At 54.8% G+C, this 25,110-nt stretch overlaps 2 protein-coding genes and 2 long non-coding RNA genes across 6 annotated transcripts; 3 read left to right on the top strand and 1 right to left on the bottom strand.

The window, feature by feature from the left end:
* Window positions 1-129: 129 nt before the first annotated feature.
* LOC102574889 (E3 ubiquitin-protein ligase TRIM7) lies at window positions 130-10,580 on the top strand. 2 transcript variants are annotated; one of them, XM_019478773.2, is made up of 6 exons: window positions 130-323; window positions 5,185-5,415; window positions 5,799-5,821; window positions 6,312-6,427; window positions 7,907-7,966; window positions 8,325-10,580. In XM_019478773.2, the coding sequence occupies exons 3-6, from the start codon at window positions 5,802-5,804 to the stop codon at window positions 8,840-8,842; spliced, it is 714 nt and encodes a 237-aa protein (XP_019334318.2). In that variant the 5' UTR covers window positions 130-323; window positions 5,185-5,415; window positions 5,799-5,801; the 3' UTR covers window positions 8,843-10,580. The 2 variants fall into 2 exon arrangements, with proteins under 2 accessions (XP_019334318.2, XP_059571051.1); XM_059715068.1 differs by lacking the exons at window positions 130-323; window positions 5,185-5,415 and having other exon boundaries at window positions 5,792-5,821.
* Window positions 1,997-21,764, bottom strand: LOC109280989 (uncharacterized). 2 transcript variants are annotated; one of them, XR_009455683.1, is made up of 3 exons: window positions 21,629-21,764; window positions 3,889-4,680; window positions 1,997-2,930 (listed from the first exon to the last, which is right to left on the bottom strand). It is a non-coding gene; the product is annotated as an uncharacterized LOC109280989 (long non-coding RNA). The 2 variants fall into 2 exon arrangements; XR_002087493.2 differs by lacking the exon at window positions 21,629-21,764 and having other exon boundaries at window positions 3,889-3,994; window positions 4,572-5,191.
* On the top strand, window positions 12,095-17,967 carry LOC132244089 (uncharacterized). The gene is made up of 6 exons (XR_009455684.1): window positions 12,095-12,421; window positions 13,054-13,276; window positions 13,662-15,016; window positions 16,235-16,350; window positions 17,336-17,395; window positions 17,757-17,967. It is a non-coding gene; the product is annotated as an uncharacterized LOC132244089 (long non-coding RNA).
* A 140-nt stretch (window positions 21,765-21,904) lies between the features above and the next one.
* Window positions 21,905-24,861, top strand: LOC109280982 (zinc finger protein RFP-like). Its single transcript, XM_019478808.2, has 2 exons — window positions 21,905-23,308; window positions 23,716-24,861. Exons 1-2 carry the CDS (start codon window positions 22,898-22,900, stop codon window positions 23,944-23,946), a joined length of 642 nt encoding a protein of 213 aa, XP_019334353.1. The 5' UTR covers window positions 21,905-22,897; the 3' UTR covers window positions 23,947-24,861.
* The last annotated feature ends 249 nt before the right edge of the window (window positions 24,862-25,110 follow it).

The raw sequence follows: 25,110 nt of genomic DNA, 5'->3' as shown, positions 1-25,110 counted from the left end.
TGCTGGGCAGGAGCTGGCTCCCTTTGTTAAGCGCACACTATTCGATGCTGCGTCCAGGCAAGGGGTGCGCTGTACTGGGAGCTGCTGGTCCAGCCTGAGCACATGGACTTCCCTGGTGTCATGCTCACAGCGTACCCTCAGGCAGCCCTCTCAGTTTTGGTGCAGGGAAGAGACTCCAGCTTCTCCCCTCCAAGGAAAACTGACCCAAGGAATTTCCCTTCCCTCAGGAACGAATTCAGACTCAGCTGCAGCTGCTAAAGGGAGAGAGGAAGAGGCTTGAAGCACTGCGAGAGAGTGAAAGTCATAAACACCAGGAATACCAGGTGGGTGCTGCTGGGGTCCAGCTGATGTGGGGAGGAAGGAAGGGATGTCTTCTGCATTGCACGTTTGGTGGGACAGTGACCATGGCATTTTGTGACTGTGTGTTGCAGGGTGTTGTGGCAGGTGCATGCAGCCAGGCCTTGCAAACCCACTCATGATGAGTGGGGATCTGGGTTTTCTGTTTGCAGCAGAAAAATGTGGATTTTCTCCTTTAAAAGAGAAAAACATGGGAAATGGCCAGTTCCCCCTTGCAGGCTGGCAGAGTTGCAGCCTGCTTGGGGCTGGGAGGAGGACAATCAGGGGCAGGGGGCACCACGTGCATGTGCACACAGGCACACATGAACTTGGCAGCCAGGCAGTGTGGTGGAGAGCAGCTGCCCCAGCTCCCTGTGGATAAGACTATGTGGAGGCATAGGTGATGCGGGGAGAGTTGGAGGGGGAAGATAGATGTGGCAGCAGCAGTTCTCGCAAGCCCCCACAATGAGGGAGAGAGTGGGGCAGGGTTCGCTGCTGGGACTGAGGGCGCTGCCCACCTGAGATGGTGTATGCGACCTGGGGCCAGAGTAGTAATGCAAGACTGCAGGGCCCAGCTGGGGATGGATGTACGAGTGGCTTGGTGGGATGGTGCAGGGGATATCACGGAGCTGGCTCCCCACTGGTTCACACGCTCCCGGGGAGGGATCTGGCACCATTGACAATGTGCTACAGTGGCATGTGGCCCTTCCAGATCTCTATGCCCACAGTGGGGCACGGGACTGCAGCTGGCCAGATCGGCATGGGCAGAAGCCACCTCCACAGCCCAGCAGGCAGGACCCAGCATTGGAGGGAGAAGTGGGGCAGTGAGACTTGTCGCTACTGCCGCCGCTGCCCCAGCACCAGCCATGCTGCTAGCAGTGCAAAAGAGTAACAGACCTGGGGGGTGACCATGCTATCCTCACTTCCTCCTGTCCCAACCGCTCGCACACTCGGTCACAGCTCTACCCTGCCACCATGGCCTGGCCGCCACTGCCACTCCCCTCAGGCCACCTGCGCTGCCCCCAACTCTACCTCCCCTCCAGAGTACAACCAGAGCCCAGCGTGCAAGCAGCTCACAGTGGGAGGTGAGGGCAGTGCAGCCTACCACAGCTCTGTTACTCCTTGTGCTGCTGGCAATACAGGAGCATTGGCGGGAGCAGAGTCTCACCGCTCCACTCTGCCTTCCCATGGCAGGTCCTACCTGCTGGGTCGTGGAGGTGGATCCTGCCCATGCTAGTGTGGCCAGGCTACAGCCCCGTGCCCTGCCATGGGTGCATAAATATGGGGGGGGGGGTTATATGCCCCACCCCATTCCCCCTCTTACGCATCACTGGTAAAAGGGAGCTGTGGAGCGAGGGGCATCAGTTGGGGAGGTGGGCTACAGGTCGGGAGTGAGTGGCATCAGCAGGGCCAGGGGGCTGCAGGTTGAGATTGAGGGGTACCGTCAGGGCTGGGGGATGTCTGTGGCTTATGAATGAAGGGCATCAACACATCAGGGCTACTCAGCACCAGGGGAGGAACAGCTGAGGCTGGACCTGCATCCTGGTGAGTGAAGGGGGCAGAGGGATCTCTGATTTTCTATGATTAAAAAAACAAAATTAAATCCCAAAATATATAGGTATTTAGAAATGATTTTTTTATAATGATTAAGGCAATTGTAGTCTTCCAAATTGCTTTAAAATTATAAATATATCAATAAAACATTGTGTTCAGCTGATACCTATATATATAGCAGTGTTTCACTTTAATTGTGGATAAATGAGGATTTTGGGTTTATATCATAGTTTTATTAGATTCATAGATGTTAGGGTAGGAAGGGGCAGTGGCGATGCGTAGGGCGTGCATGGGGGGTGCACGTGCACCCCCTGAGCATGCTGGTGCACCCCCTCACAGCCAGTGCTCCCCAATTAGTTGATGTGCGGGGGGGAGGGCGGGAGCACCGATGCCCCCCTGCGGGCGCTGGCTGAGGAGTAGGGTCTCCAGGAAAAATGTATGATAAAGTGCAGTTAGCCTTGTTCATCACTTTGTCACATTGACGACTCATGTTCATTGTGGAGTCAACTGTAGCTCCAAGATCCCTTTCTGCTGCTGTGCTCCTGAGAAGGTCGTCCCCCAACCTGGAAGTGTGTTGGTGGTTCTTTTTGCCCAGGTGCAGCACTTTGCACTTGTCTTTGTTGAACTGCATCCTACTTCGTTCTGCCCATTTTTCCAACATGTCCAGATCTGCCTGGATCCCTTTCCTACCCTCTGGTGTGTTAAATTTGCCCCATATTTTGGTAACATGAGAACTTGGACAGGGAGTTCTCTATGCCCTTGTCCAAGTCACTGATGAAGACATTGAATAGCACCGGTCCAAGGATCGAGACTTGCGGGACTCCACTGCCCACCTCTTTCCAGGTTGATACCGGCCTGTGCACCACCACTCTCTGGGTGCACCTCCTCAGCCAATTTGCCCCCCACCTGACCATGTAATCATCTACATCACAGTCTGTCATTTTATTTATGAGAACAGAATGAGATACCATATTGAAGGGCTTCTTAAAGTCTAGGTAGATGACATTGACCTCGACTCCTGCATCTAGGCATTTTGTGACCTGATCATAAAAAGAAACAAGGTTAGTCAGGCAGGATCTACCTGCAATGAATTCATGCTGATTTTCTTTCAGCATTATTTCCCCTGCTGGGCTCCCACAAATGTGATCCTTAATGATTTGTACCAGAGTTTTCCCAAGGATAGAGGTTAGACTAACTAGCCTATAGTTTCCCAGTTCCTTCCTTCTCCCCTTCTTGAAAATGGGGACCACATTGGCCGTTTTCCAGTTCTCTGGGACCTGACCTGAGCACCATGAGTGCTTGAACAGCCGTACCAGCGGCTCTTCTATGACACTGGCCAATTCCTTCAGTACCCTTGGATGAAGTTCATCCAGGGCTGCTGATTTAAACACATCCATCCCCTCCCCTCCAAGTGCCCCTTCATTAAGTCTGCACTAACAGTTGATGGGCTGGTGTCCATCCTGTGTCTATCTATTATCCAATTGGGAGATTTGTCTTGGTCTACGTCTAGGAATACAGATGCAAAGAACTCATTGAAGAGCTCGGCTTTGTCCCTCCTCTGTCACCAACTGCCCTAGTTTGTCCTGCAGGGGTCCTATGCTACCCTGTGCCTTCCTTTTGCTCCCTATATACCTGAAGAAGGACTTGTTGTATATTCCTCCTTGGTAGCTACCCCCTGTTTCCACAGCCTGTATACCTCTTTCTTTGCCCTTAGGCTTTCCTGGACTTCCCTGTTTAGCCAAGAGAGCTTCTTGGCCCCTTTGTCCCCTTTTATGCGCAATGGGATTGTCTCCTTCTGCGTCTGTAGGATCGCTCCCCTGAGGAATGACCACCCTTCCTGGACCCCCATTTCTCCAATGCAACACCTCACTAACTAATCTCCTGAGCACACTGAAGTTAGCCTTTCTGAAGTCTAGCACTTCAGTCCTGCTAGTTCGTTTACCCGCCCTTTGCCAGACAGTGAATTCAATCAATCAATGGTCACTATCCCCTAGTTACCTTATACTTGCAGATCCTGCCCCAGGTCATCCCCTGTAGCTAACACCAAGTCCAGCAAGACATTTCCCTTAGTGGGATCGTATACCTCCTGTGTTAGGTGGAGATCCTGTATGCAGGTAAAGAGCCTAGGTGAATGGTTAGATTTGGCTGACTGCTCCTCCCAGCACATGCCAGGGTAGTTTAGGTCACCCATGACAACCATATCTGTCGACCGTATGGCCTCTGAGAGCTGTCTGGAGAACTGCAGGTCTAGCTCATCCTCCTGGTGTGGCAGTCTATAGTAGACCCCCGCTACCAAGTCCCTTTTCCTCCAACCCCCTTGTATCCTGGCCCACAGTACCTCAGTTTGGCCCTTCTCTGATCCCATCTTGATTATAGAGGATGTATATTGTTCCTTAACATAGAGAGCAACACCCCTCTCCACCTTTTATCCCCACTCTATCCTGTCTGCACAACCTGTAACCCTCAATGCCTACTGCCCGGTCATGAGAACGGTCCCACCAGGTTTCAGTTAGTCCAACCAGGTCAAAGTTGTTGCTTGCAAGCAGGAGTGCAAGTTCCTCCTGCTTGTTCCCTATGTTCCCCCAGCATCAGTGTAGAGACATTTAAGCCCCCTAATGGGTGCCCTTGGTACCTCCCTCTGTCCTGATGTCTATCAGGCCCCATAGTGCTTAAATACTTACCTGGGCTGATCCAGTGCAATGCTCATGGCTCGCTGATAAGGTTTTCCTTATCCTCTGCTTCCCTGTCCCCTGACGAACCTAGTTTAAAGCCCTTCAGAGATCAGCCAACCTGTAAGAGAACAGACTCTTACCTTTAGAAGAGTGATGAAGACCATCTTGTACCAGGATGCCTCTCTCAGGGAAGTGCGGGTTGTGGCTGTAGAAGCCAAAACCCTCATCATGGCACCAACTCCAGCACCTCAGGTTGAATTCCCTGACGCAGGCATCCTGATGCTGACGGCAACCATAATCAGAGGATCCGGGATTTTTAAACAGAGAAAACCAGGATCACTGATGATGAGAAGAAAGCTTTTCTTGCTGAGAGCCATGGACTTCTCCCCTCCATCAGGACCTACCTCTCAGGGAAACAGAAAAAACCTTTGCAAAATGAACAGAGTGAAGAGATCCCAGGCGGGGTCCCAGACCTGAGCTACCCCCAGCTCTGTTCTAGACGGTGGGAGGTCGGGGGTCCCAGCCATGTGGACAGTCAGGACCACGGGGCCTTACAAACGATTTCCCGACTCTCCCCAAAGCGGCTGCTCTCCCTGACATGATTTCTCTCTCTTCATGGCAGCAAGAGGCAGCAGCCGAGAGGCAGAAGGTTGTGGCTGCGTTTGAGCGACTGCGCCGGTTTCTGGAGGAACAAGAGCGACTCGTGCTGGCTGAGCTGGGAGAGCTGGAGAGCGGGATTGAGAAGAATCAGGGGGAGACTGTCACCCAACTCTCCGAGGAGATTTCATGTCTCAACAACCTGATCAGGGAGCTGGAGGGGAAGTGCCAGCAGGCCGCCAGTGACCTCCTGCAGGTGAGGCACATGAAATGTCTCCGACCCAAGTGCTGGGGAGGGAATGGCTTAAGTTTTGGGTCTGTCAGGACCAGGTGCATAACTGAGGATGGACAAGGTCAAGAGACCCTGACAGGCATGTGGTGGCAGTGATGAGAGGTGCAGAATATGAGCCCCAGCTGCTGCTGCCCTGTGTGCATCTACTACCCAAGGTGCACAACTGCTCTATTTTACACTTCTTGGGGGTCACTGAATGGGGGCTTGTAAAGGGGCTGAACTTTCCCCAGATCCTTCTGTGTGCAGCACTCAGAGTCTGAAGACAAAGTGTGTCCCCTTGGGTAGGGGGTCCCTGGTTGGGACACAGTGCACTGAGCTCACTCTTGCATCTTTTTCTCTCCCTTTAGGACATGAGGAGCATGCTGAGCAGGTACGTGGCTCCACCTGACTCCCCATAGAGGGAAGGGTCCTGGAGACAATGCAATGGGCACATCTCTGCAGGGCACCACAGCACAGCAAGCACTGGGACTGTCCCTGAGGTGGGAAGCATAAACGTCCCCCTCTTCTCCTGGGGGAAGCGATGGCTTTGGGCACTGACAGCCTGAAGACTATAAGGTGTAATCTGGGCTTTCCCCGCTTGTCCCCGGGGAATAGTCCTGGTCACCAGAGCTTGTGTCAACTGCCTGTGAAGTCTCAGCTCCTTTCTGATGTCAGGAAATGTCCTGAACATTTCGGATCTGAAGAAAACTTATCAGTCCCTGCTGGGGAGTTGTCACTGCCACTGTCTGTGCTGCCCCTGCCCCTATGGGTGAGGCACATGGCCAGAGGCAGTCTCCAGGTACCTCCATCCACCCAATGATTTTACCATGACACTGAGTTCCCAAAGGAAAATCAAATAACACAGACTAGTTTGTTCCCAGGTGCAAGAAGGAGCAGTTCCAGCTGCCAGAGGGGATTTGCCCAGAGCTGGAAATGAGACTTGGCATATTTTCTGGACAAACACTAGCTCTACAGGAGACTTTGATGAAGTTTGAAGGTACTGAGATAGGGGCTGTTAAAGAAAAGAGGGAAGGGTCCTTGTTGAGGAGAAGACGAACAGTTGGTTCGAATTTGAAGCCAGCATCTTTTTTAATTGCAAGATAAACTGAACGTGCTGGACTGATATCACAGGCCACAGGAATGAATACACAAGGCAAAGGCCTCTCTCTGCCTTTGGGCAAATCACTGATGAACCAGAGCTCCTCTGGGCACCCCTTTGTCCCGGATGCAGAGCTGCAGGGCTCCTGCTGCTCCAGCACTGATCAGCATGGGCACCTGCAACTGGGGTGGTGGGAGCTGCAGGGCCCTGCCACACTCAGAGTAAGCCCCCAGTGTCTCTTGTCAGGCCACTGAAGTTAAGAGCCAAAATTAAACTTGAGGCAGGCTGTCAGGTTTGGAGCCTGCTGACTTGGCCCCAGGTGTGCAGTGGGGAGGTCTCCCAAGGGCCAGGAGAGGAAGAAGGAGGGAGTAAAGAGAGACCAGAGAAGAGCCACGTGCATGATCAGAGGTCAGGAAAACAGACCTTATGACGACAGGCTGAGAGCCATGGGACTCTTTAGCCTGGAAAAGCGCAGGCTTGGGGTGATCTGATGGCCACCTATAAGTTTACCAGGGGTGACTACCAATATTTGGGGGAACGTTTGTTCACCAGAGCGCCCCAAGGGATGATGAGGTCGAACAGTTACATGCTTCTGCAAGACTGTTTCAGGCTGGACATAAGGAAGAATTTCTTTCCTGTCCAAGCCCCCAAGGTCTGGAACAGCCTGCCATCGGAGGTGGTTCATTCACCTACACTGAACACCTTCAAGAGTAAATTGGATACTTATGTTCCTGGGATTCTATAACCCCAGCTGACTTCCAGCCCTTTGGGCAGGGGTCTGGACTCGATGATCTTCTGAAGTCTCTTCCAGCCCTATTGTCTATGAAATCTATGAGCAGGCAGGTGGGGGGCGGCCCGGGTGAAGCTGCACCTCTAGTATCCTGCACCCCCACAGGGGCCACTGGAACAGAGGGTGACTCGGTCTGGACCCCTGGACTTCCCCACCCAGTGCAAGCCCTTGCCTGTCCCCTCAGCCAATCAATAAATGAGGATTCTGCAAATCTTATCCCGTTGCCATGGGCTCCCCCTCCAACCCCCCTGCTTGTCCCTTTCTGTCGCTGTGTGGCTCGTCCCCAGGGCCTAAGTGGTGCAGGATGGGATGTGCGCTGAGCTCCCCAGGTCCATGGCTATTACATTTCTCCCCCTACTCCTCTGCCTGTACCTGCAGCTCCCTCCCGCCCTGTCCTGGATGAGGAGGCTGCGCTGCAGGGGAGCAGGGAGATGTGGAGCAGCTTCTGCAGCCACAGTCCCAGCAGCAGGGCAGGAGCTGCCCCAGTGTCTCTGCTCAGTCTCAGGGGCTCAGGACCAAGGCAGGTCTCAGCTTGAAGCATGAACCAGACACCAGAGGTCTAATATCTGTGCCCCTTTTCCCTGCAGAGAATCTGACGTCTGTCCTGGAGAAGGACAAAGGGGGACCACAAGGATTATACACAAAGGGTAAGTGCTGGGGAGCTGGTCCCAGCATTAACAATGATCCCACAGAACCCCTGAACAAGAGTCAAACCCTCTCCCAGCCCAGCACCAAACCCCCTGTGCTGGGACCGGGGGTGCTGGGCTGGGATTCTCCTGCCCTTGTCTATGGATTGGCTCTTCCCTTTCCCCCAGGCCAGGGGCTCTCCCCTGTGCCAGGCTGAAGAGCTGCAGGGCCATCCATGTTCAGCCTCTGGGGCCCAGGGCAGAGGCAGCTGCGGGGGCCCAGGACAGTTGGAGAAGGACGGGGCTGGTGGGGAGGGGAAGGAACGGCCCGTCTGCCCCGGGCTGAGCTCTGTCCTGACGCTGCCATTCTCTCTGCCAGCGACGGTGACTCTGGATCCAGACACGGCAAATCCCCACCTCGTCCTGTCTGCGGATCGGAGAAGTGTGAGATGGGAAGACACACAGCATCCTGTGCCCAACAATCCTGAGAGATTTTATACGGACTCGTGTGTGCTGGGCCATGAGGGATTCACCTCTGGGAGACACTGCTGGGAGGTGGAGGTGGGGCAGGGGGCCTGGGCCGTGGGGGTTGCCAGAGAGTCTGTGAGGAGGAAGGAACAGATCAGATTTAGCCCCGAGGAGGGGATCTGGGTGGTGCAGTGCTGGGGGAATCAGGTCTGGGCTCTCACGGCCCCTGCTGCCACCCCCCTGTCCCTGTGCCAGGCGCCCAGGAGGGTGCAGGTCTGTCTGGACCGCGCAGGGGGGTGGGTGTTTTTTCTTGATGCTGACACCGAGGCCCTGATCTTCACCTTCCCACCAGCCTTATTCGCTGGGGACAGAATCCGGCCCTGGTTCAGGGTGTATGGGACTGGAGCCATGCTCAGACTGTGCTATTGAGGGGGAACAGCTGGGGAATTGACCCCCCACATGGGGAAAAGGGCCGCTCTGGCTTCCCATTCTCTATGACCCCAAAGGAATACCCTCTACTTGCCCCCGTCCCTTCCTCTATGCCCCCGGATGCTACCCAGGTGAAAGATGCCATCTGCACCGACAAGCCTGTCCCGTTGCAGCAGCCAGCACCAGGCTGGTCTGTCCCAGCACTCAGTAGCCCTGGAGGAGTTGAGGGCAGCCACCAGAACAGACCCTTGTGGATGCCACCAGCCTTGGGGCCACCACCCCCTGCAGTGCGAGGAGCCCAGGACTGGGGCTCAGGGCCAAGTGCCTCTGGGTGTCCTTTGCTCAGAGCCCGGTTGGGACCTGGGGGTGGGAAGTCGCCTGGGTTTGGAACTGGAGCCCGGCCAGACGCTGCCTGTGGGAAGCTGCTGGGCTGGTTTGTGCTTGAGCTGGATTTTCCTGTGCAGCACCAGAGGCCCCTAGGCTGTACCAGCTGAGTAGATCAGTGACCTAAAAGCAAAACCTGGGGAGGGCAACATCTTATAGGTCACCTCAAAGTAAGACACCAGCAACCTCTTCGTGCCACACAGGAATATCATGCATTTTGCAGACAGGTCCTTCACCCACCAGGGTCTGTCTCAGTTGCCTCCTGATCAACAGACCCATCCATTATGGAGAGAAGAGATACCAGAGGGTTTGGGCATGCTGTGGCGAGGCAGGCAGCTTTCAACCAGACAGCCCTGGCGCTGGTCCGATCAGTTCTTCAGCCCATCACAGCTTGCTGTTTTTTGGGGTGCAAAAAATATTTTCACATGCCCCATTTCTAGGCCAATACCAAGGTCCACACCCTAAACTTGAATGCCCTACCTTCCCAGGCCAAGCTCAGCACCCAAGGGCCTGACCTACACAGCAAGTCCAGCTCCTGCCCCTTACTGATCTTCCTGCCCAGACCAGCACAACACACACATAACTACAAATAGAAATCACCACCCCCGCTTAAAAAAAAAAAAAGAAGAAAAAAAAAATCAATGCCTGATGTGGCCAGCAGCTTTCAGCCAGGGAGCCTTGGCACTAGTCTGATCACTTCTGCAGCCTATCACAGCTTGCCATGTTTTGGGGGGAAATAAAGTGAGCTACAATCAGGTCCAGTCTAGCCCTAATAGTATTTTCTCACCAATCACGGGGAAGGACGCGGTTGTGATCCTTGCAGCTTTCACTGGGGCTGGATCTATCACCAAACGTCATCAGCTGGGCACAGCTTACAGGGCTCTTTTGGAAGGAGCCAGCTGTGCTGGCAGCTGTGCTCTTCTCTTATACGCCTTCTTCTTGACAGACTGGCAAGCCAATAGGAAGAGAGCCATGTTCTTTGATTGCATTGTAGATGTTAAACCTTTCAGATCCACCCCTGGTTGTTGCTGGTGAAAACAAACATGCACAAAGCTCTTGATTACTGGGAGGTTTAGTATTTACTTCACTAGAACAGGGCTTGGTTACTTGAGATTCACTCCTTAAACCCGAGGTTTACCATTTTAGTAATGGCAGTTACTTGAATCAAGCACCTCAGACCATGAGTTGTGGGGCACTCTAGAGGTCACTGTTACAGCAGAGGGGATCCCAAAACGTGTTACCCAGCCTAGGCACCCAGATTGGTGAGGACTGTGGTAACAAGGGGGAGGCGATTACTTTGAATGGGAAACCTAGTCATAATAGATCTGGGGTTGTTAGACACCAGGGCTCACCTGGCAGCCCCGGGCGGGGCGGGGCGGGGGGAGCCCGGCCGGGACAACATCCCCCCCCGTTGGCACCGAAGCCTCCAGCACAGGCGGGCCGGCGCCCGCGGCCAATCCGCGCCGAGCGCAGCCCGGGGGGCAGCACTGTGCTGGGGGCCTCTTCTCCCCCGCTCCCGGCCCCGGCCGCCTCCAGCCCGACCTGCTCCGCGGAGGGGCCCGAGCGCCTGCTGCGCGGGGCCAGCGCTGCCCCCGCGTCCCGTCTGCCTTCGCCTTTCTTTTCTCGTCATCACACCTCGCTTTACGGAGCAAACAAACCAGAGCAGGGGGTCTGTACCGAGTCTGTTGATTATCGCCAGGTGCAGAGTCCTTAGAAAACCTGGGGTTTACTGGGGAGAAAAAAAGGCAAAGCAATTTTTGTCCCATGGCCACGGCGAGCGCTGTACAAAGCCTCCGGGACGAGGCGACCTGCTCCGTCTGCCTGGAGTTGTTCAGGGACCCGGTGATGATCCTGGGCTGCGGGCACAACTTCTGCTGAGCCTGCATCGCCCAGTGCTGGGAGGGGGCCGAGACGGACGTCACCTGCCCCCAGTGCAGACAGACCTTTGCCCAGAGGCTCCTGGGCCCAAACAGGCAGCTGGCGAATCTAGTCAAAGTGGTCAAGGGCCTGAGCGCGGGGTCAGCGGAGGGAGCCGAGGGCAAGATGGTGTGCGAGCAGCACGGGGAGGCTCTGAAGCTCTTCTGCGAGACAGACCAGGTCCTGATGTGCCTGATCTGCCGGGAGTCCCGGGGGCACCGAGCTCACCCCGCGGCTCCCATCCTTGCACTGCTGCGCAGCCTCCTGGTATGGGGGTGCGGACCCGGTCTGGCTGTGCAGCTGGGTGGGATGTACACCTCCCTTTAAGCACTTGATCCTTCCCATGTGGCATGCTCTGGAAGACAGGCCCTGCTCACAGGATTGGCCACTAGCAGAAACTTCCCAGGCCAGCAGTGGATGCTGACAACAGTGCAGAAGCCTCCGTAATATGTGCAAATTTGGTGCCCTCAGGGATGGCTTTGTGGGCTGATGCTTGGTCCAGAGGTGAAGTGGTGGAAAAGGCCCCATTCCAGAGAGCACAGCCAGGAGCTCCTCTTGTATCTGAGCACCTCTTTTTCCCATCTCTGTCCAGGCCTGGCTACCAAATGTTGTGCTATGCTGGTTCTGGAGTAATGCTGCTGTTTTTGAGGCATCCCATTGTAGCTGTACTGCTGGGCTGTGATACTAAAGGACTGGTGCCTTGCTTCTGAGTTTTTTCATTTCTGTACATAGAGACTAGAGTTGTGTCTTATCCTGCTTGGCTGCCTAAGAGTGGCTCATACTCTGTACTGTCTGGGTTCATGGCCATATTATTTTCTGTTCAGTGCATGTCGCTGACAGTCTGCACTTCCCCTGTTGGTTGTAGTGTTGCCTTGTGGCACGTCCCCAGGTACTGCTTGTGTTCTTCAATCTGCTCTTACTACTGGGCAGGAGCTGGCTCTGCAACACAGCTGGAAACGGGCTGCTTGCTGCTCCAGCTGTGATAAGCGCACAGTATTCAGTGCAGCTTCCAGGCAAGGGTGCGCTGTACTGATAGCTGCTGGTTCAGCCTGAGCACATGGACTTCCCTGGTGTCGCGCTCACAGCGCACCCTCGAGCAGCCCTCTTGGTTCTGGTGCGGGGAAGAGACTCCAGCTTCCCCCCTCCAAGGAAAACTGACCCAAGGAATTTTCCTTTCCTCAGCAACAAATTCAGACTCAGCTGCAGCTGCTAAGGGGAGAGAGGAAGAGGCTTGAAACACTGCGAGGGAGTGAAAGTCAGAAACACCAGGAATACCAGGTGGGTGCAGCTGGGGTCAGGCTGACATGGGGGAGGAAGGAAGGAATGTCTGCATTGCACGTTTGGTGGGACAGTGACCATGGCATTTTGTGACCGTGTGTTGCAGGGTGTTGTGGCAGGTGCATGCAGCCAGGCCTTGCAAACCCACCCATGATGAGTGGGGATCTGGGTTTTCAGTTTGCAGCAGAAAAATGTGGATTTTCTCCTTTAAAAGAGAAAAACATGGGAAATGGCCAGTTCCCCCTTGCAGGCTGGCAGAGTTGCAGCCTGCTTGGGGCTGGGAGGAGTGGGAGGAGGACAATCAGGGGCAGGGGGCACCACATGCATGTGCACACAGGCACACATGCACTTGGCAGCCAGGCAGTGTGGTGAAGAGCAGCTGCCCCAGCTCCCTGTGGGTAAGACTATGAGGGGGCATAGGCGATGTGGGGAGAGTTTGCAAAATGAATAGAGTGAAGAGATCCCAGGCAGGACCCATGACCTGAGCTACCCCCAGCTCTGTTCCAGATGGTAGGAGGTCGGGGGTCCCAGATGTGCAGACAGCCAGGACCATGGGGCCTTATGAACCATTCCCTGACTCTCTCCCCAAAGCAGCTGCCCTCCCTGACCTATTTTCTCTCTCTTCATGGCAGCAAAAGGCAGCAGCCGAGAGGCAGAAGATTGTGGCTGTGTTTGAGCGACTGCGCCGGTTTCTGGAGGAACAAGAGCGATTCGTTCTGGCCGAGGTGGAGAGGGGGATTGAGAAGAGTCGGGGGGGAGACTGTCACCCAACTCTCCAAGGAGATTTCCCATCTCAACAACCTGATCAAAGAGCTGGAGGGGAAGTGCCAGCAGGCAGCCAGTGACCTCCTGAAGGTGAAGCACATTAAATGTCTCCAGTCCAAGTGCAGGGGAGGAAAAGGGCTAAATCTTGGGTATGTGAGGACCAGGTGTGTAACTGAGGAGGGGTGACAAGGTCAAGGGCCCCAGACAGGCACATGGTGGCAGTGATGGGAGATGCAGAATATCAGCCCCAGCTGCTGCTGCGGTGTGTGCGTCCACTACCCAGGTTGCACAACTGCTCTATTTTACACCTCTTGGGGGTCACTGAATCGGGGCTTGTAAAGGGGCTGAACTTTTCCCAGATCCTTCTGTGTGTGGCACTCAAAGTCTGAGGACAAGTGTGTCCCCTTGGGCAGGGGGTCCCTGGTTGTGGCACATGGCACTGAGCTCACTCTTGCATCTTTGTCTCTCCCTTTAGGACATGAGGAGCATGCTGAGCAGGTACGTGGCTCTACCCCACTTCCCATAGAGGGAAGGGTCTTGGGGACAATGCAATGGGCACATCTCTGCAGGGCACCACAGCAGAGCAAGAGCTGGGACTGTCTCTGAGGTGGTAATGTTACGCCTCAGCTCTGTATTCTTGGGCAACCCTGGCACAGGATGCAGTCTGTCTGACTCGCAAGGACTCCCCCCTCCCCACCCCCCTCCCCTCCTCTACCTAAACGAAACTGCTTAAGATGCAGTGAGAGATGCACCTGAAACTCTCCAGATAAGGGTGATAAGAGTGAACAACTGCCCTCGGTCTCATTTGCATCTGAGATGGAACCAGATGACCATTCATTTACATGAGAGATGGAAAACAGAAAGCCTGAAGCAGAGACTGCAGTGAATTCTGGGACCAGAGAAGCAGGAGAGCACTGCATGATGGGGAATCTGTGCTTCCAATGTTAATCAACCCATGTTCACACACACCCAGCTCAGGATTTATCAGACCAGTTCTCATCTGGATTTGCTAAGGACTCCCCCCCCCCCAGACACCCACACACAGCTCTAAGTTTAATAGGCATCTCGGGCCGTACATTCCCCGGTCCCACTATGGGAGGCCTATTTAAACTTGATTGACTAAAACTCGGTTGCCGGGTTAGGGAATGCTGAGGCAAGAGACTGAGTCCGAGGGGGTATGGGCAACATTTGAACAATGGTTAAGGGTTCATCACAGCATCCAGCCTGCTGGAGCCCTAATCCCAGGTGTTGTCGTATCTTTCCCGAGACGACTGGTGGAAGTCCTCTCCACAAAAGGTTATGAGCACCCCAATAATTGCTTTAAATCTGGAAAAGTCATGCTAAGCTGAGGCTTGTGCACAACAAGTAAAAATCCAAAATCCTGATGCTGCAAGCTATCTATTCTTCCTGAAGAAACCATGAGATATCCCATCAGTATATCTGCCATCCATAGGAATCTCAAGCTGGCTCCCAAGTATTTGGGTTACTCCCTAATCTTAAGTGTTTCCTGATTATCAATCAGTTTCCTGAGATGGTCCAAACCAGATAACCCCTTGTCAATAGAAAAGACAATGATTTACACTACTGAGGGTGCTTCAAAGCAGCTGAACTGAGGGTATAAAAATCTGTAAGTGTGTGTGCTTAAGAAGAGAAAGAAAGAAAAAGAAGAAGCAGGAGGAAAGAGGGAGAAAAGGAAAGAAGAAGAAAACTCCTGTGCTGACACCATCCCCTGTCATTCTTGGGACGCTGGAAGAACAGATCATCTCTCTCTTCAAGGACTGTGCTACGGACTGTGCCTGTCAGCTTTGCAGCCTGCGTACCGTGGACTAGGTGAGACCCCAGAGTTCTTTCTCTTCTCTCTAGGCATAAACTTCTGAACCTGAACTGTATCAGTTAAGCTTGAGCTAAGTTTCCCCAAATACTTAGTGAAACCAGGGTAGTATTGTCATTGTTTGTGTTTGTTTTTCTTTTGCATGTCTATTACTACTAGTACTATTATATATTTCATACGCTTAGCAATAAATAACTTTTATGGTCAAACTGGTAGTAATTGGGTATATTTTTCCTTCTCTGCTTCTCTTTCCTCCCGTGCTCTGCAGCAACGCTTCTTTTACCTATGCTAAAGATCCCTGTGAAGCCTAAATTATTGTGGGGTCTGCTCATCAAGAGGCCAAAGATTGGGATGTGCTGAGTTTGAAACACATAAGGGGATCAGCTTGTACAGGCTGATTGACCCAGTTTGACTCAGATGTGCCCTTATGAACTGAATGCTGGCCCATGAGGGTGTCAGCTGGACACCCAGCTGGATTCAGAGGGATTCTGTTCACCTGTGTGCTTGTGTCTGACTGCATTTTATTGTTGCTCTTATGAACTGATTCTTGGCATATGAGGGTGTCAGCCTGTCCATGCTGATCAGCCCGGCCAGGTCAGGCGTGTCACGTTAATTTGTGTGTGTTTGTGTGTGTGACTGATTTGGTGACTGGAGGAACCCAGTCCCATTGAGATTGAGTCCTGCAAGATAGCTCCACTGGGGGTGAGGGCTTGCAGAAGGGAGAAATACAGCTCCGTATAGTAACACAAGCAGCACATTGACAGAATCACCAAGACCCTAGAAACTATCCCTAATAAATGAGCACACCCCAAAGTAATGGGCAAATTTGGTAACAGGAAGGATGAACATCCCCCTCGTGTCCTCAGGGAAGTGATGGCTTTAGGCACTAGCGGCCTGAAGACTATAAGGTGTAATCTGGGCTTGCCCCCTCTTGACCCTGGAAAATAGTCCTGGCCAGCAGAGCATGAGCCAACTGCCCATGAAGTCTCAGCTCCGTCCTGATCCCAGTAAATGTCCTGGACATTTCAAAGCTGAAGAAAGCTTATCGGTCCCTGTTGGGGTAGCTGCCACTGCCACAATGTGTGCTGCCTCTGCCCCTGTGGCTGAGGCATATGGCCAGAGTCAGTCTCCAGGTCCCTCCATCAACCCAATGGTTTTTTAACATGCAGCCGAATTCCCAAAGGAAAAATCAAATAACATGGATGAGTTTTTTCCAGGTGCAAGGAGGACCAGTTCCAACCACCAGAGGGGATATGCCCAGAGCTGGATATGAGACTCAGCATCTTGTCCTGAAAAAGTGTAGCTCTACAGGAGACTTAGAAGAAGTTTCAAGGTACTGAGATGGGGGCTGTGAAAAGGACACTTCCCTGTTGACAGGGAGGGGACAAGCAGTTTGTTTGAATTTGGAGCTATCATCTTTTTCAATTGGGAGAACAACCTAGCTCTTTCAGTTTATATCACAGGTTGCAGGGGTGAAGAAATGAGGCAAGGGCCTGTCTCTGCCTTCGGGCAAATCACTGATGAACCAGGGCTTCTCCAGGGACCCCTTTGTCCAAGCTGCAGAGCTGCAGGGCTCCTGCTGCTCCAGCACTGCTCAACACGGGCACCTGCCAGGCATCAACGCCTCATGTCAAGCCACCAAAGATAAGAGCTGAAATTAAACGTGAGGCGGGCTTGAGGCAGCACCTGACAGTTTGGAGTCTGCTGGCTTGGCCCCAGAGGTGCAGGGGGTGAGGGTTCCTGAAGGGCCAGGACAGGAGCAGGAAGGGAGCAGAGCAGGCAGGTGGGGGGGTGGCTTGTATAAAGCTGCACCTGTGGTATCCTGCTCCAGCGGCCCCTGTGGGGGTGCAGAGGGTGACTCTGTCTGGACCTCTGGACTTCCCCACCCAGTGCTGACCCTTGCCTGTCCTCTTGGCCAGTGAACAAGAGGTTTGCAAAGCTTATCCCCTTCCCACAGGCTTCCCCTCCAGCCCTGTTGTTTGTCCCTTTCTGTCACTGAGTGGTTCCTGGTCCTCCCCAGTGCATAAGGGGGCATGATGGGCTGGGAACTGAGCTCCCCCGGGTCTGTGACTGTTACATTTGTCCCCCACCTCTGCCTGCGCCTGCCGCTCCCTCCCACCCTGTCCTGGGAGAGGAGGCCGCACTGCAGGGGAGCAGGGAGATGTGGAGGCAGCTTCTGCAGCCACAGTCCCAGCAGCAGGGCAGGAGCTGCCCCGGGGTCTCTGCTCTGTCTCAGGGGCTCAGGACTGAGGCAGGTCCCATCCCATCCCATGAACCAGACACCCAATGTCTAACATCTGTGCCCCTTTCCCCTGCAGAGACTCTGCTGTGTGACCTGGAGAAGGGCAAAGGGGGACCACAGGGATCATACACAAGGGGTAAGTGCTGGGGAGCTGGTCCCGGCATTAACAACGATCCCATAGAAGCCACGGCCGCCCCTCTCACAACAGTCAAATCCTTTCCCAGCCCAGCACCGAAACCCCCCCGTCCTGGGACACTGGGCTGGGTTTTTCTGGTCCTTGCCTATGGATTTGCAGCCACTGTCTCGCTTTCCCCCTGGCCAGGGTCTCTCCCTCGTGCTAGGCTGAGGAGCTGCGGGGCCGTCCCCGGGCCCAGGGCAGAGGCAGCTCCGGGGGCCCAGGATGGTCTGAGGCAGGACGGGGCTGCTAGGGAGGGCAAGGAACAGCCCCGTCTGCCCCGGGCTGAGCTCTGCCCTAACGCTGTGATTCTCTCTGCCAGTGGTGGTGACTCTGGATCCAGACACAGCAAATCATGACCTCGTCGTGTCTACGGATCGGAGAAGTTTGAGATGGGCAATCACACAGTGGTATCTGCCCAACAGTCCTGAGAGATTTGACTCTGAGCTGTGTGTGCTGGGCCGTGAGGGGTTCACCTTGGGTAGACGCTGCTGAGAGGTGGAGGTGGGGGCAAGGGGCTGGGCCGTGGGGGTTGCCAGAGAGTCTGTGAGGAGGAAGGGAGGGATCAGATTTAGCCCTGAGGAGGGGATCTGGGCTGTGCAGCGCTGTCGAAATCAGCTCTGGGCTCTCACAGCCCCTGCTCCCACCCATCTGTCCCTGCACCTGGTGCCCAGGAGGGTGCAGATCTGTCTGGACTGTGCAGCGGGACTGGTGTTGTTTCTTGATGCTGACACTGAGGCCCCGATCTTCACCTTCCCGCCAGCCTCGTTTGCTGGGGACAAAATCCGGCCCTGGTTCTGGGTGTGGGGGGTTGGATCCAACCTCAGACTGTGCTGTTGAGTGATTTGATGGGGGGATGAACAACCGGGGAGTGCACCCCACCATGGGGAAACGGGCCACTCTGGCTTCCCATTCTCTATGACCCTCTACCCACCCCTGTCCCCTCCACTATGCCCCTGGGAGCTGCCCAGGTGAAAGGGGCTGTCTGCACTGACGAGCCTGTCCTGTTGCAGCAGGTGAGACCAGGGCGGTCTGTCCTGGCACTTGGTGGCCCTGGAGAACTCGAGCGCAGCCACCAGAATGGACCCATGGGGATGCTGCCAGCTTTGGGGCCACCACCCCCTTCAGTGCCAGCAGCCCAGAACTGGGCTCAGGGCCAAGTGCCTCTGGGTGCCCTTTGCCCAGAGCCCTGCTGGGGCTGGGAGTGGGAGGCCAACTAGGTTCGGAGCCTGAGCCCTGCCAGGCACTGCCTGTGGGAAGCTGCTGGACTGGTTTGTGCTTGAGCAAGCTTTTCCTGTGTAGCAAAGGCCCCTGGGCTGGGGGCTTCCCAGAGCTGGAAGAGTTTCACTGGGGACAAGTACCTCCCTTCCTCCAGCTCTTCCAACACCAATGATTCCCTTGTATGGCCTGGCCCTGGGCCCCTGGTGGCTGCGCATCCATAGAGATCTTAATAAACACCTCAACTGGGGTTTGCAATGCCTTTGTTGCTTGGGCCTTCATACCCCCTGTTCTCTGCCTACATCTCCCCTGTGCTGGCTCTCCTTGCTTGGTCTCATATAGCAGGACCTCCCCTGTGGGGTGGACACTGCTTTTCCTGAGCCTGGTCATGGGCATTGGCCTTCTTCAAAGGATGCAACTCATGGAACAAAACAAGGTGAAGCTCTTATTTAGCCAGAAACCTCCTCTGTTCACACTGGCACCCAGGTGGGGCTGAGGGTGGGGCAGGAAGTCCATTGACCTTTGCTCAAGATGTTTTCCAACTCTGAGGTATGCTGCAGAATGAGGTCAGGCAAGATCCTGGGGACTTTCCATTACTGTGGACCTGAGTCCACTATACCATATAGAGCCTTGGAAATGGTGTCTAAGATGGCTGGGACAGGACACAAAGGAAAAGCAGGACCTGGAGGGTAGAGGTCATTTTCCCAGCCCCAATCTCATCACCCTCACTTCTGGGTTGGGACTTGGCTGGAGAGGTTCCTGAAAGATGCTATGCAAACGGAGTATATCAGTGACCTAAATGGGAAGCCTGGGCAGGGCAACCATCTTATAGGTCACCTCAAAGTGTAGGGTACCAAGAACCCTTCATGACATGCAGGAATATTGTGCATTTTGCAGACTGGTCCTTCATCCACCAGGGTCTGTCTCAATTGCCTCCTGATCAACAGTCCCATCCATTATGGAGAGAAGAGATATCAGAGGATTTGGGCATGCCATGGTGAAGCAGGCAGCTTTCAGCCAGGCAGCCCTGGCACTGGTCTGATCACTTCTGCAGCCCATCACAGCTTGCCATGTTTCGGGGGAAATAAAGTGAGCTACAATCAGGTCCAGTCTAGCTCTAATAGTGTTTTCTCATCAATGACGGGCAAGGAAGCAGTTCTGATCCTTGCAGCTTTTACCAGGCCTGGATCTATCACCAAATGTCATCAGCTGGGATGAGTGAGCTATGCGGGCAGCTGTGCTCTTCTCTTATACTCCTTCTTGACAGACTGGCAAGCCAATAGGAAGAGAGCCATGTTCTTTGATTGCATTGTAGATGTTAAACTTTTCAGATCCATTCCTGGTTGTGCATGTTTGTTTTCACCAGCAACAAAGCACTTGATTACTGGGATGTTTAGTATTTACTTCACTAGAACAGGGCTTGGTTACTTGAGATTCACTCCTTAAACCCGAGGTTTACCATTTTAGTAACGGCAGTTACTTGAATCAAGCACCTCAGACCATGAGTTGTGGGGCACTCTAGAGGTCACTGTTACAGCAGGGGGGATCCCAAAACATGTGTTACCCAGCCTAGGCACCCAGATTGGTGAGGACTGTGGTAACAAGGGGGAGGCGATTACTTTGAATGGGAAACCTAGTCATAATAGATCTGGGGTTGTTAGATACCAGGTGTGTCCAGTACTTGAAGCTGGAGATGGGATTTACCATAGATTCATAGATGTTAGGTTCGGATGGGACCTCAATAGATCATCGAGTCCGACCCCCTGCATAGGCAGGAAAGAGTGCTGGGTTTAGATGACCCCAGCTAGATGCCTATCCAACCTCCTCTTGAAGACCCCCAGGGTAGGGGAGAGCACCACCTCCCTTGGGAGCCCGTTCCAGACCTTGGCCACTCGAACTGTGAAGAAGTTCTTCCTAATGTCCAATCTAAATCTGCTCTCTGTTGCCTTGAATGGTCCCAATCAGGAGCTTGCATTCCTGTGCAAAGCACCCTGTTATTCTGATGTATTTATGATTTACTGTGCACTCCCAGTGAGGGCGCAGAGGCCCAGGGAGGGATGAGAGATTCAACCCAATTGCCCCAGGGACACTTGCCAAAATGAAACACAGACCATCAACCACCTCCTAAGGCTCTGCCCTTATACCAAAGGAGTGTGGAAAAGGTAAGCCGGCTCCTGGAGGAAGCGACAGAAGTCAGGCTGATGACAAGGGAGGTGGCGCTGTACGGACACTTGACCAAACGTCAGGGCTCCCTGACAACTCACTTGGACCAGTCTGTGTCCTGCATGAGGAGCGCCCGGTGGCAACGCAGGACCCTCCTGGTATACAGGCACAGGGAGCTCGGGGGAAACAGGCCTTTTTACAATGTTTCTGAGCGAACGCCAGTCCCAGGACTGGAAAGCGGTGGGAGAGGAGGGAGAAGATGCAGGCAACTGCACTTGGAAAAGGGACAGGGTGTGCAAGGGAGGGGAGGGGGCAGGGGGAACGCAGACCACAGCGAGGCACCCAGCCCTGGAGGCAGCGAGGAAGACAGCGGTGGGATCGGCAGCAGGGAAAGCCACGCGATGAGGACTGGGAATGTGAACCCCAACTGGGACTAGGACTACGAGACTGAGATGGGGTCAGGGAAGGGGTGGCGCGTGCGGGCGCGGCGGGATGGCTGCGCCTTTTGTAACGTGAGTGCCGTTTCTTCGGATGGTTAAAGGATGTGTGATGGAAAGTTTATGCCGGTAGATGTATATCTACCTAATCATTTATATAGAGAAATATATAAAAAGAAAGCGATGGCCTGCGAGGTGCAGTCGTGGCCCCAGCTCTCTGCCCAACCACGTGCACCCCAGCCCCGCAGAGCCGGCACAGCGCCGCGTCCGCCCCAGCACCCGCGGCACAGCCGGCACGGGCTGCCCCACAAGCCGCCCGAGCCCGGGGCAGGAGGAGACGACTCCCTGCGGGAGGAAAAGGTTTCCAAAAACATACCGCTCCGCTGCTGCTCCGGGCTCACCTGGCAGCCCCGGGCGGGGCGGGGGGAGCCCTCCCCCACTTGGCCCCGGCGCCTCCAGCACAGGCGGGGCGCAGCCCGGCGGCCCGGCTCGGAGCGCGGGGCGGGGGCGGCACTGCGGGGGCCCGCCCCTGCCCCTGCCCCTGCCCCTGCCCCGGCCCGGGCCCGGCCGGCTCCGGCCCGAGCGCCTGCTGCCCGGGCCCGCTCCAGCCGGCTGAGTCCCCGCGCCCCGTCCTCCCTCCCCCGCCGTCCCGCCTGCCTCCGCCTTTCTTCTCCCGTCATCACACCTCGCTTCACGGAGCAAACAAACCAGAGCAGGGGGTCTGTACCGAGTCTGTTGATTATCGCCGGGTGCAGAGTCTTTAGAAAACCTGGGGAGAAAAAGGCAAAGCAGTTATGGTGATTTACTGCTTCCGTTTGCTGTGCGTCCTAGTGCATACCCCGCACTTGGCACGGTACAAGGTAGACCCTGCGGTACTCCGAAGTTGCCTGCCCCTGCTCCAGAGCAGGACCTGGCCAGGGGAAGGAAACGAGCAGGGGCAGGGGCTTTGGGAGCTGGCAGAGTCCCGGGCAGAGACTGAATAACCTGCAGCACTGAAGGCGGGGTGTAACTTTCTGGGTCCCCTCAGTGAGAGGTGGAGGCTCAGGTCCCCCTGACCCCTGTGCAGGGCTCCTCAGGGGATGCTGGCCCTGCCCCAGGGGAGAAGCTTGTTGTTGCCTTCAGGGAGGCACCAGGGGTCCCAGCAGGTGCAATGGCAGGTCCACGGGGGCCTGTGCCACTGAAAGCCTTGGAAATGAAACGGTTCGTTGGGGCAAATGCAGGAATTTTTAAATTTTATTTTCCCAAGGAAAACCGATCGTGTTAGGGGAATCTGAGTGAGTTTTTAGGCTGTTCAGCACCAAATAAGTCCCAACAGCCCTGAGATGCTCTTGGCTACTCCAGCAGGTGCACTGACTCTCTCCTAAGGTGTCCTGAGAAGTGTTGCCGGTGTTAAGTTATTGGGTTGTGACTTGAAGGATTTTTCCTGTTCTTTCCATTGCAGTTGTGCTCAGCTGCCTCTCCACAAGGGTTACCAGATTCCCCAGGAATCCAAGGGCTGGATCTTGACCCTGGAGCTCCTGCTAGGCTAGGAACAATTGGAGTCATTTGGCAGGAAGGAAACACCCCAGGGTGAGCTGCCCCAGGATGAGCCCAGCTCTGAGCTTAGGGAAGTGAAACTAGCTCTGTCTCTTCCCTGCTTGCAGCCATGGCCACTGAGAGCTCTGTACAAAGCCTCCAGGATGAGGTGACATGCTCCGTCTGCCTGGAGTTCTTCAGGGACCCGGTGATGATCATGGGCTGCGGGCACAACTTCTGCCAAGCCTGCATTGCCCAGTGCTGGGAGGGGGCCGAGACAGACGTCACCTGCCCTCAATGCAGACAGACCTTTGCCCAGAGGCTCCTGGGCCCAAACAGGCAGCTGGCAAATGTTGTAGAACTAGTCAAGGGCCTGAGCATGAGGGGAGCCGGGGGCAAGACGGTGTGCGAGCAGCACAGGGAGGCTCTGAATCTCTTCTGCGAGACAGACCAGGTCCTGATGTGCGTGATCTGCTGGGAGTCCCGGGCGCACCAAGCTCACCCTGCGGCTCCCATCCAGGAGGCTGCACAGCAGTGCAAGGTACGGGGGCATGGGCCCAGTCTGGCTGTGCATCTGGTGGGACATACACCTCCCTTTTAGTGCTGGATCCTTCCCATGTGGCATGCTGTGGAAGGCAGGCCCTGCTCACAGGATCGGCCACTAGCAGTGACTTCCCAAGTCAGCAGTGTTTGCCGATGACGGTGGGGAAGTCTCTGTAATAAGTGCTGCTCGCTCCTCCAGCTGTATTAAGCGCACATTATTGAGTTCTGCTTCCAGGCAAGGGATGCGCTGTACTGGGAGCTGCTGGTCCAGCCTGAGCACATGGACTTCCCTGGTGTCACGCTCACAGCGCACCCTCAAGCAGCCCTCTCGGTTATGGTGCGGGGAAGAGACTCCAGCTTCTCCCCTCCAAGGAGAACTGACCCAAGGAGTTTTCATTCCCTCAGGAACAAATTCAGACTCAGCTGCAGCTGCTAAGGCGAGAGAGGGAGGGACTTGAAGCACTGCGAGGGAGTGAAAGTCAGAAACACCAGGAATACCAGGTGGGTGCAGCTGGGGTCAGGCTGACATGGGCGAGGAAGGAAGGGATGTCTCCCACTCTGGTTATTTCTGGGATCAGTGACTGTGTCATTTCGTACCTGTGTTGGAGTGTGTGGTGGCAGGTCCAGGCCTTGTAAACCCACTCATCAGTGATAAGCAGAGATCCGGGTTTTCTGTTTGTTGTTTGTAAAGCAAAAATGTGGATTTTCTCCTTTAAAGGAGGAAAACATTGGAAACAGCTGGCTCCCCCTTGCATGCTGGCAGAGTTGCAGCCTGCTTGGGGCTGGGGGAGTGGGAGGAGGGTGATGCGGAGGCACCACGTGTATGTGCACAGGCACATGTGGACATGACAGCCAGACAGTGTGGTGGCGAGCACTTTTTTTTAATCTTTAAAACATTTTATTAAAAAAACAGACCATAAGAAAAGGCTCAAAACGACCCCCAACAGAGGCCTCACAAAAGGATAATATAACATTGCAAATAACATAATAAAAAAAACATCGGAATTGGTATCATATTGCACCTCCCTGCAATTAAGTTTGTATTTAAGCTGCCCAGGTGAAAGCTGCCCAGGTGAAAGGTGCCATCTGCACCGACAAGCCCATCCCATTGCAGCAGGTGGCACCAGGACGGTCTGTCCTGGCACTCGGTAGCCCTGGAGGACTTGTGCATGGCCACCAGAATGGACCCTTGGGGACACCACCAGTTTTGGGGCCTCCACCCCCTGCAGTGCCAGCAGCCCAGGGCTGGGGCTCAGGGCCATGTGCCTCTCAGTGCCCTTTGCCCAGAGCCCTGCTGGGGCTGGGGCTGGGGGGCCGCTTGGGCTGGAGCCTGAGCCCTACCAGGCGCTGCCTGTGGGAAGCTGCTGAGCTGGTCTGTGTTTGAGCTGTTTTTTCCTGTGCAGCAAAGGCCCCTGGGCTGGGGGCTTCCCAGAGCTGGAAAAGTTTCACTCAGGGCCGGCACGTCCCTCTGACATGGACAGTTTCCTTGTACTGCCTGGCCCTGGGCCTCTCGTGGCTTCACATCCACAGAGATCTCAATAAACATCTCAACTGGGGTTTGCAATGGCTGTGTCTCTTGGGCCTTCACTCCCCCTTTTCTCTCCCTACGTCTCCCCTGTATTGGTTCTTCTTGCTTGGGCTCATACAGCAGGACGTCCCCTGTGGGATGGACACTGCTTTTCTTTGGGCTGGTCTTGGATCTTGGGTTTCTTCACCAGGAGGCCACTCAAGCTGGGCCAAGCTTATATTTACTCAAAAGCCTCCTCCCTCCCTTGTGAAAGCCGCATGGCGCTGAGTGGG

Source organism: Alligator mississippiensis, chromosome 11 (genome assembly GCF_030867095.1).
Source record: "Alligator mississippiensis isolate rAllMis1 chromosome 11, rAllMis1, whole genome shotgun sequence".
Lineage (NCBI taxonomy): Eukaryota > Metazoa > Chordata > Crocodylia > Alligatoridae > Alligator > Alligator mississippiensis.
The sequence above is the reverse complement of the archived record's forward strand: the minus strand, read 5'-3'. Positions and strand labels throughout refer to the sequence as shown.

What these genes read in the sequence shown, in the direction of transcription:
- LOC109280982 (XM_019478808.2), top strand. Translation starts at nt 22,898, where the DNA reads ATGGCCACTGAGAGCTCTGTACAAAGCCTCCAGGATGAGGTGACATGC. An exon ending in AGGCTGCACAGCAGTGCAAG is followed by an intron (nt 23,309 to 23,715) that starts GTACGGGGGCAT and finishes TCATTCCCTCAG; the next exon opens with GAACAAATTCAGACTCAGCT.
- LOC102574889 (XM_019478773.2), top strand. Translation starts at nt 5,802, where the DNA reads ATGAGGAGCATGCTGAGCAG. An exon ending in ATGAGGAGCATGCTGAGCAG is followed by an intron (nt 5,822 to 6,311) that starts GTACGTGGCTCC and finishes GTTTGTTCCCAG; the next exon opens with GTGCAAGAAGGAGCAGTTCC. An exon ending in ACAAGGATTATACACAAAGG is followed by an intron (nt 7,967 to 8,324) that starts GTAAGTGCTGGG and finishes TCTCTCTGCCAG; the next exon opens with CGACGGTGACTCTGGATCCA.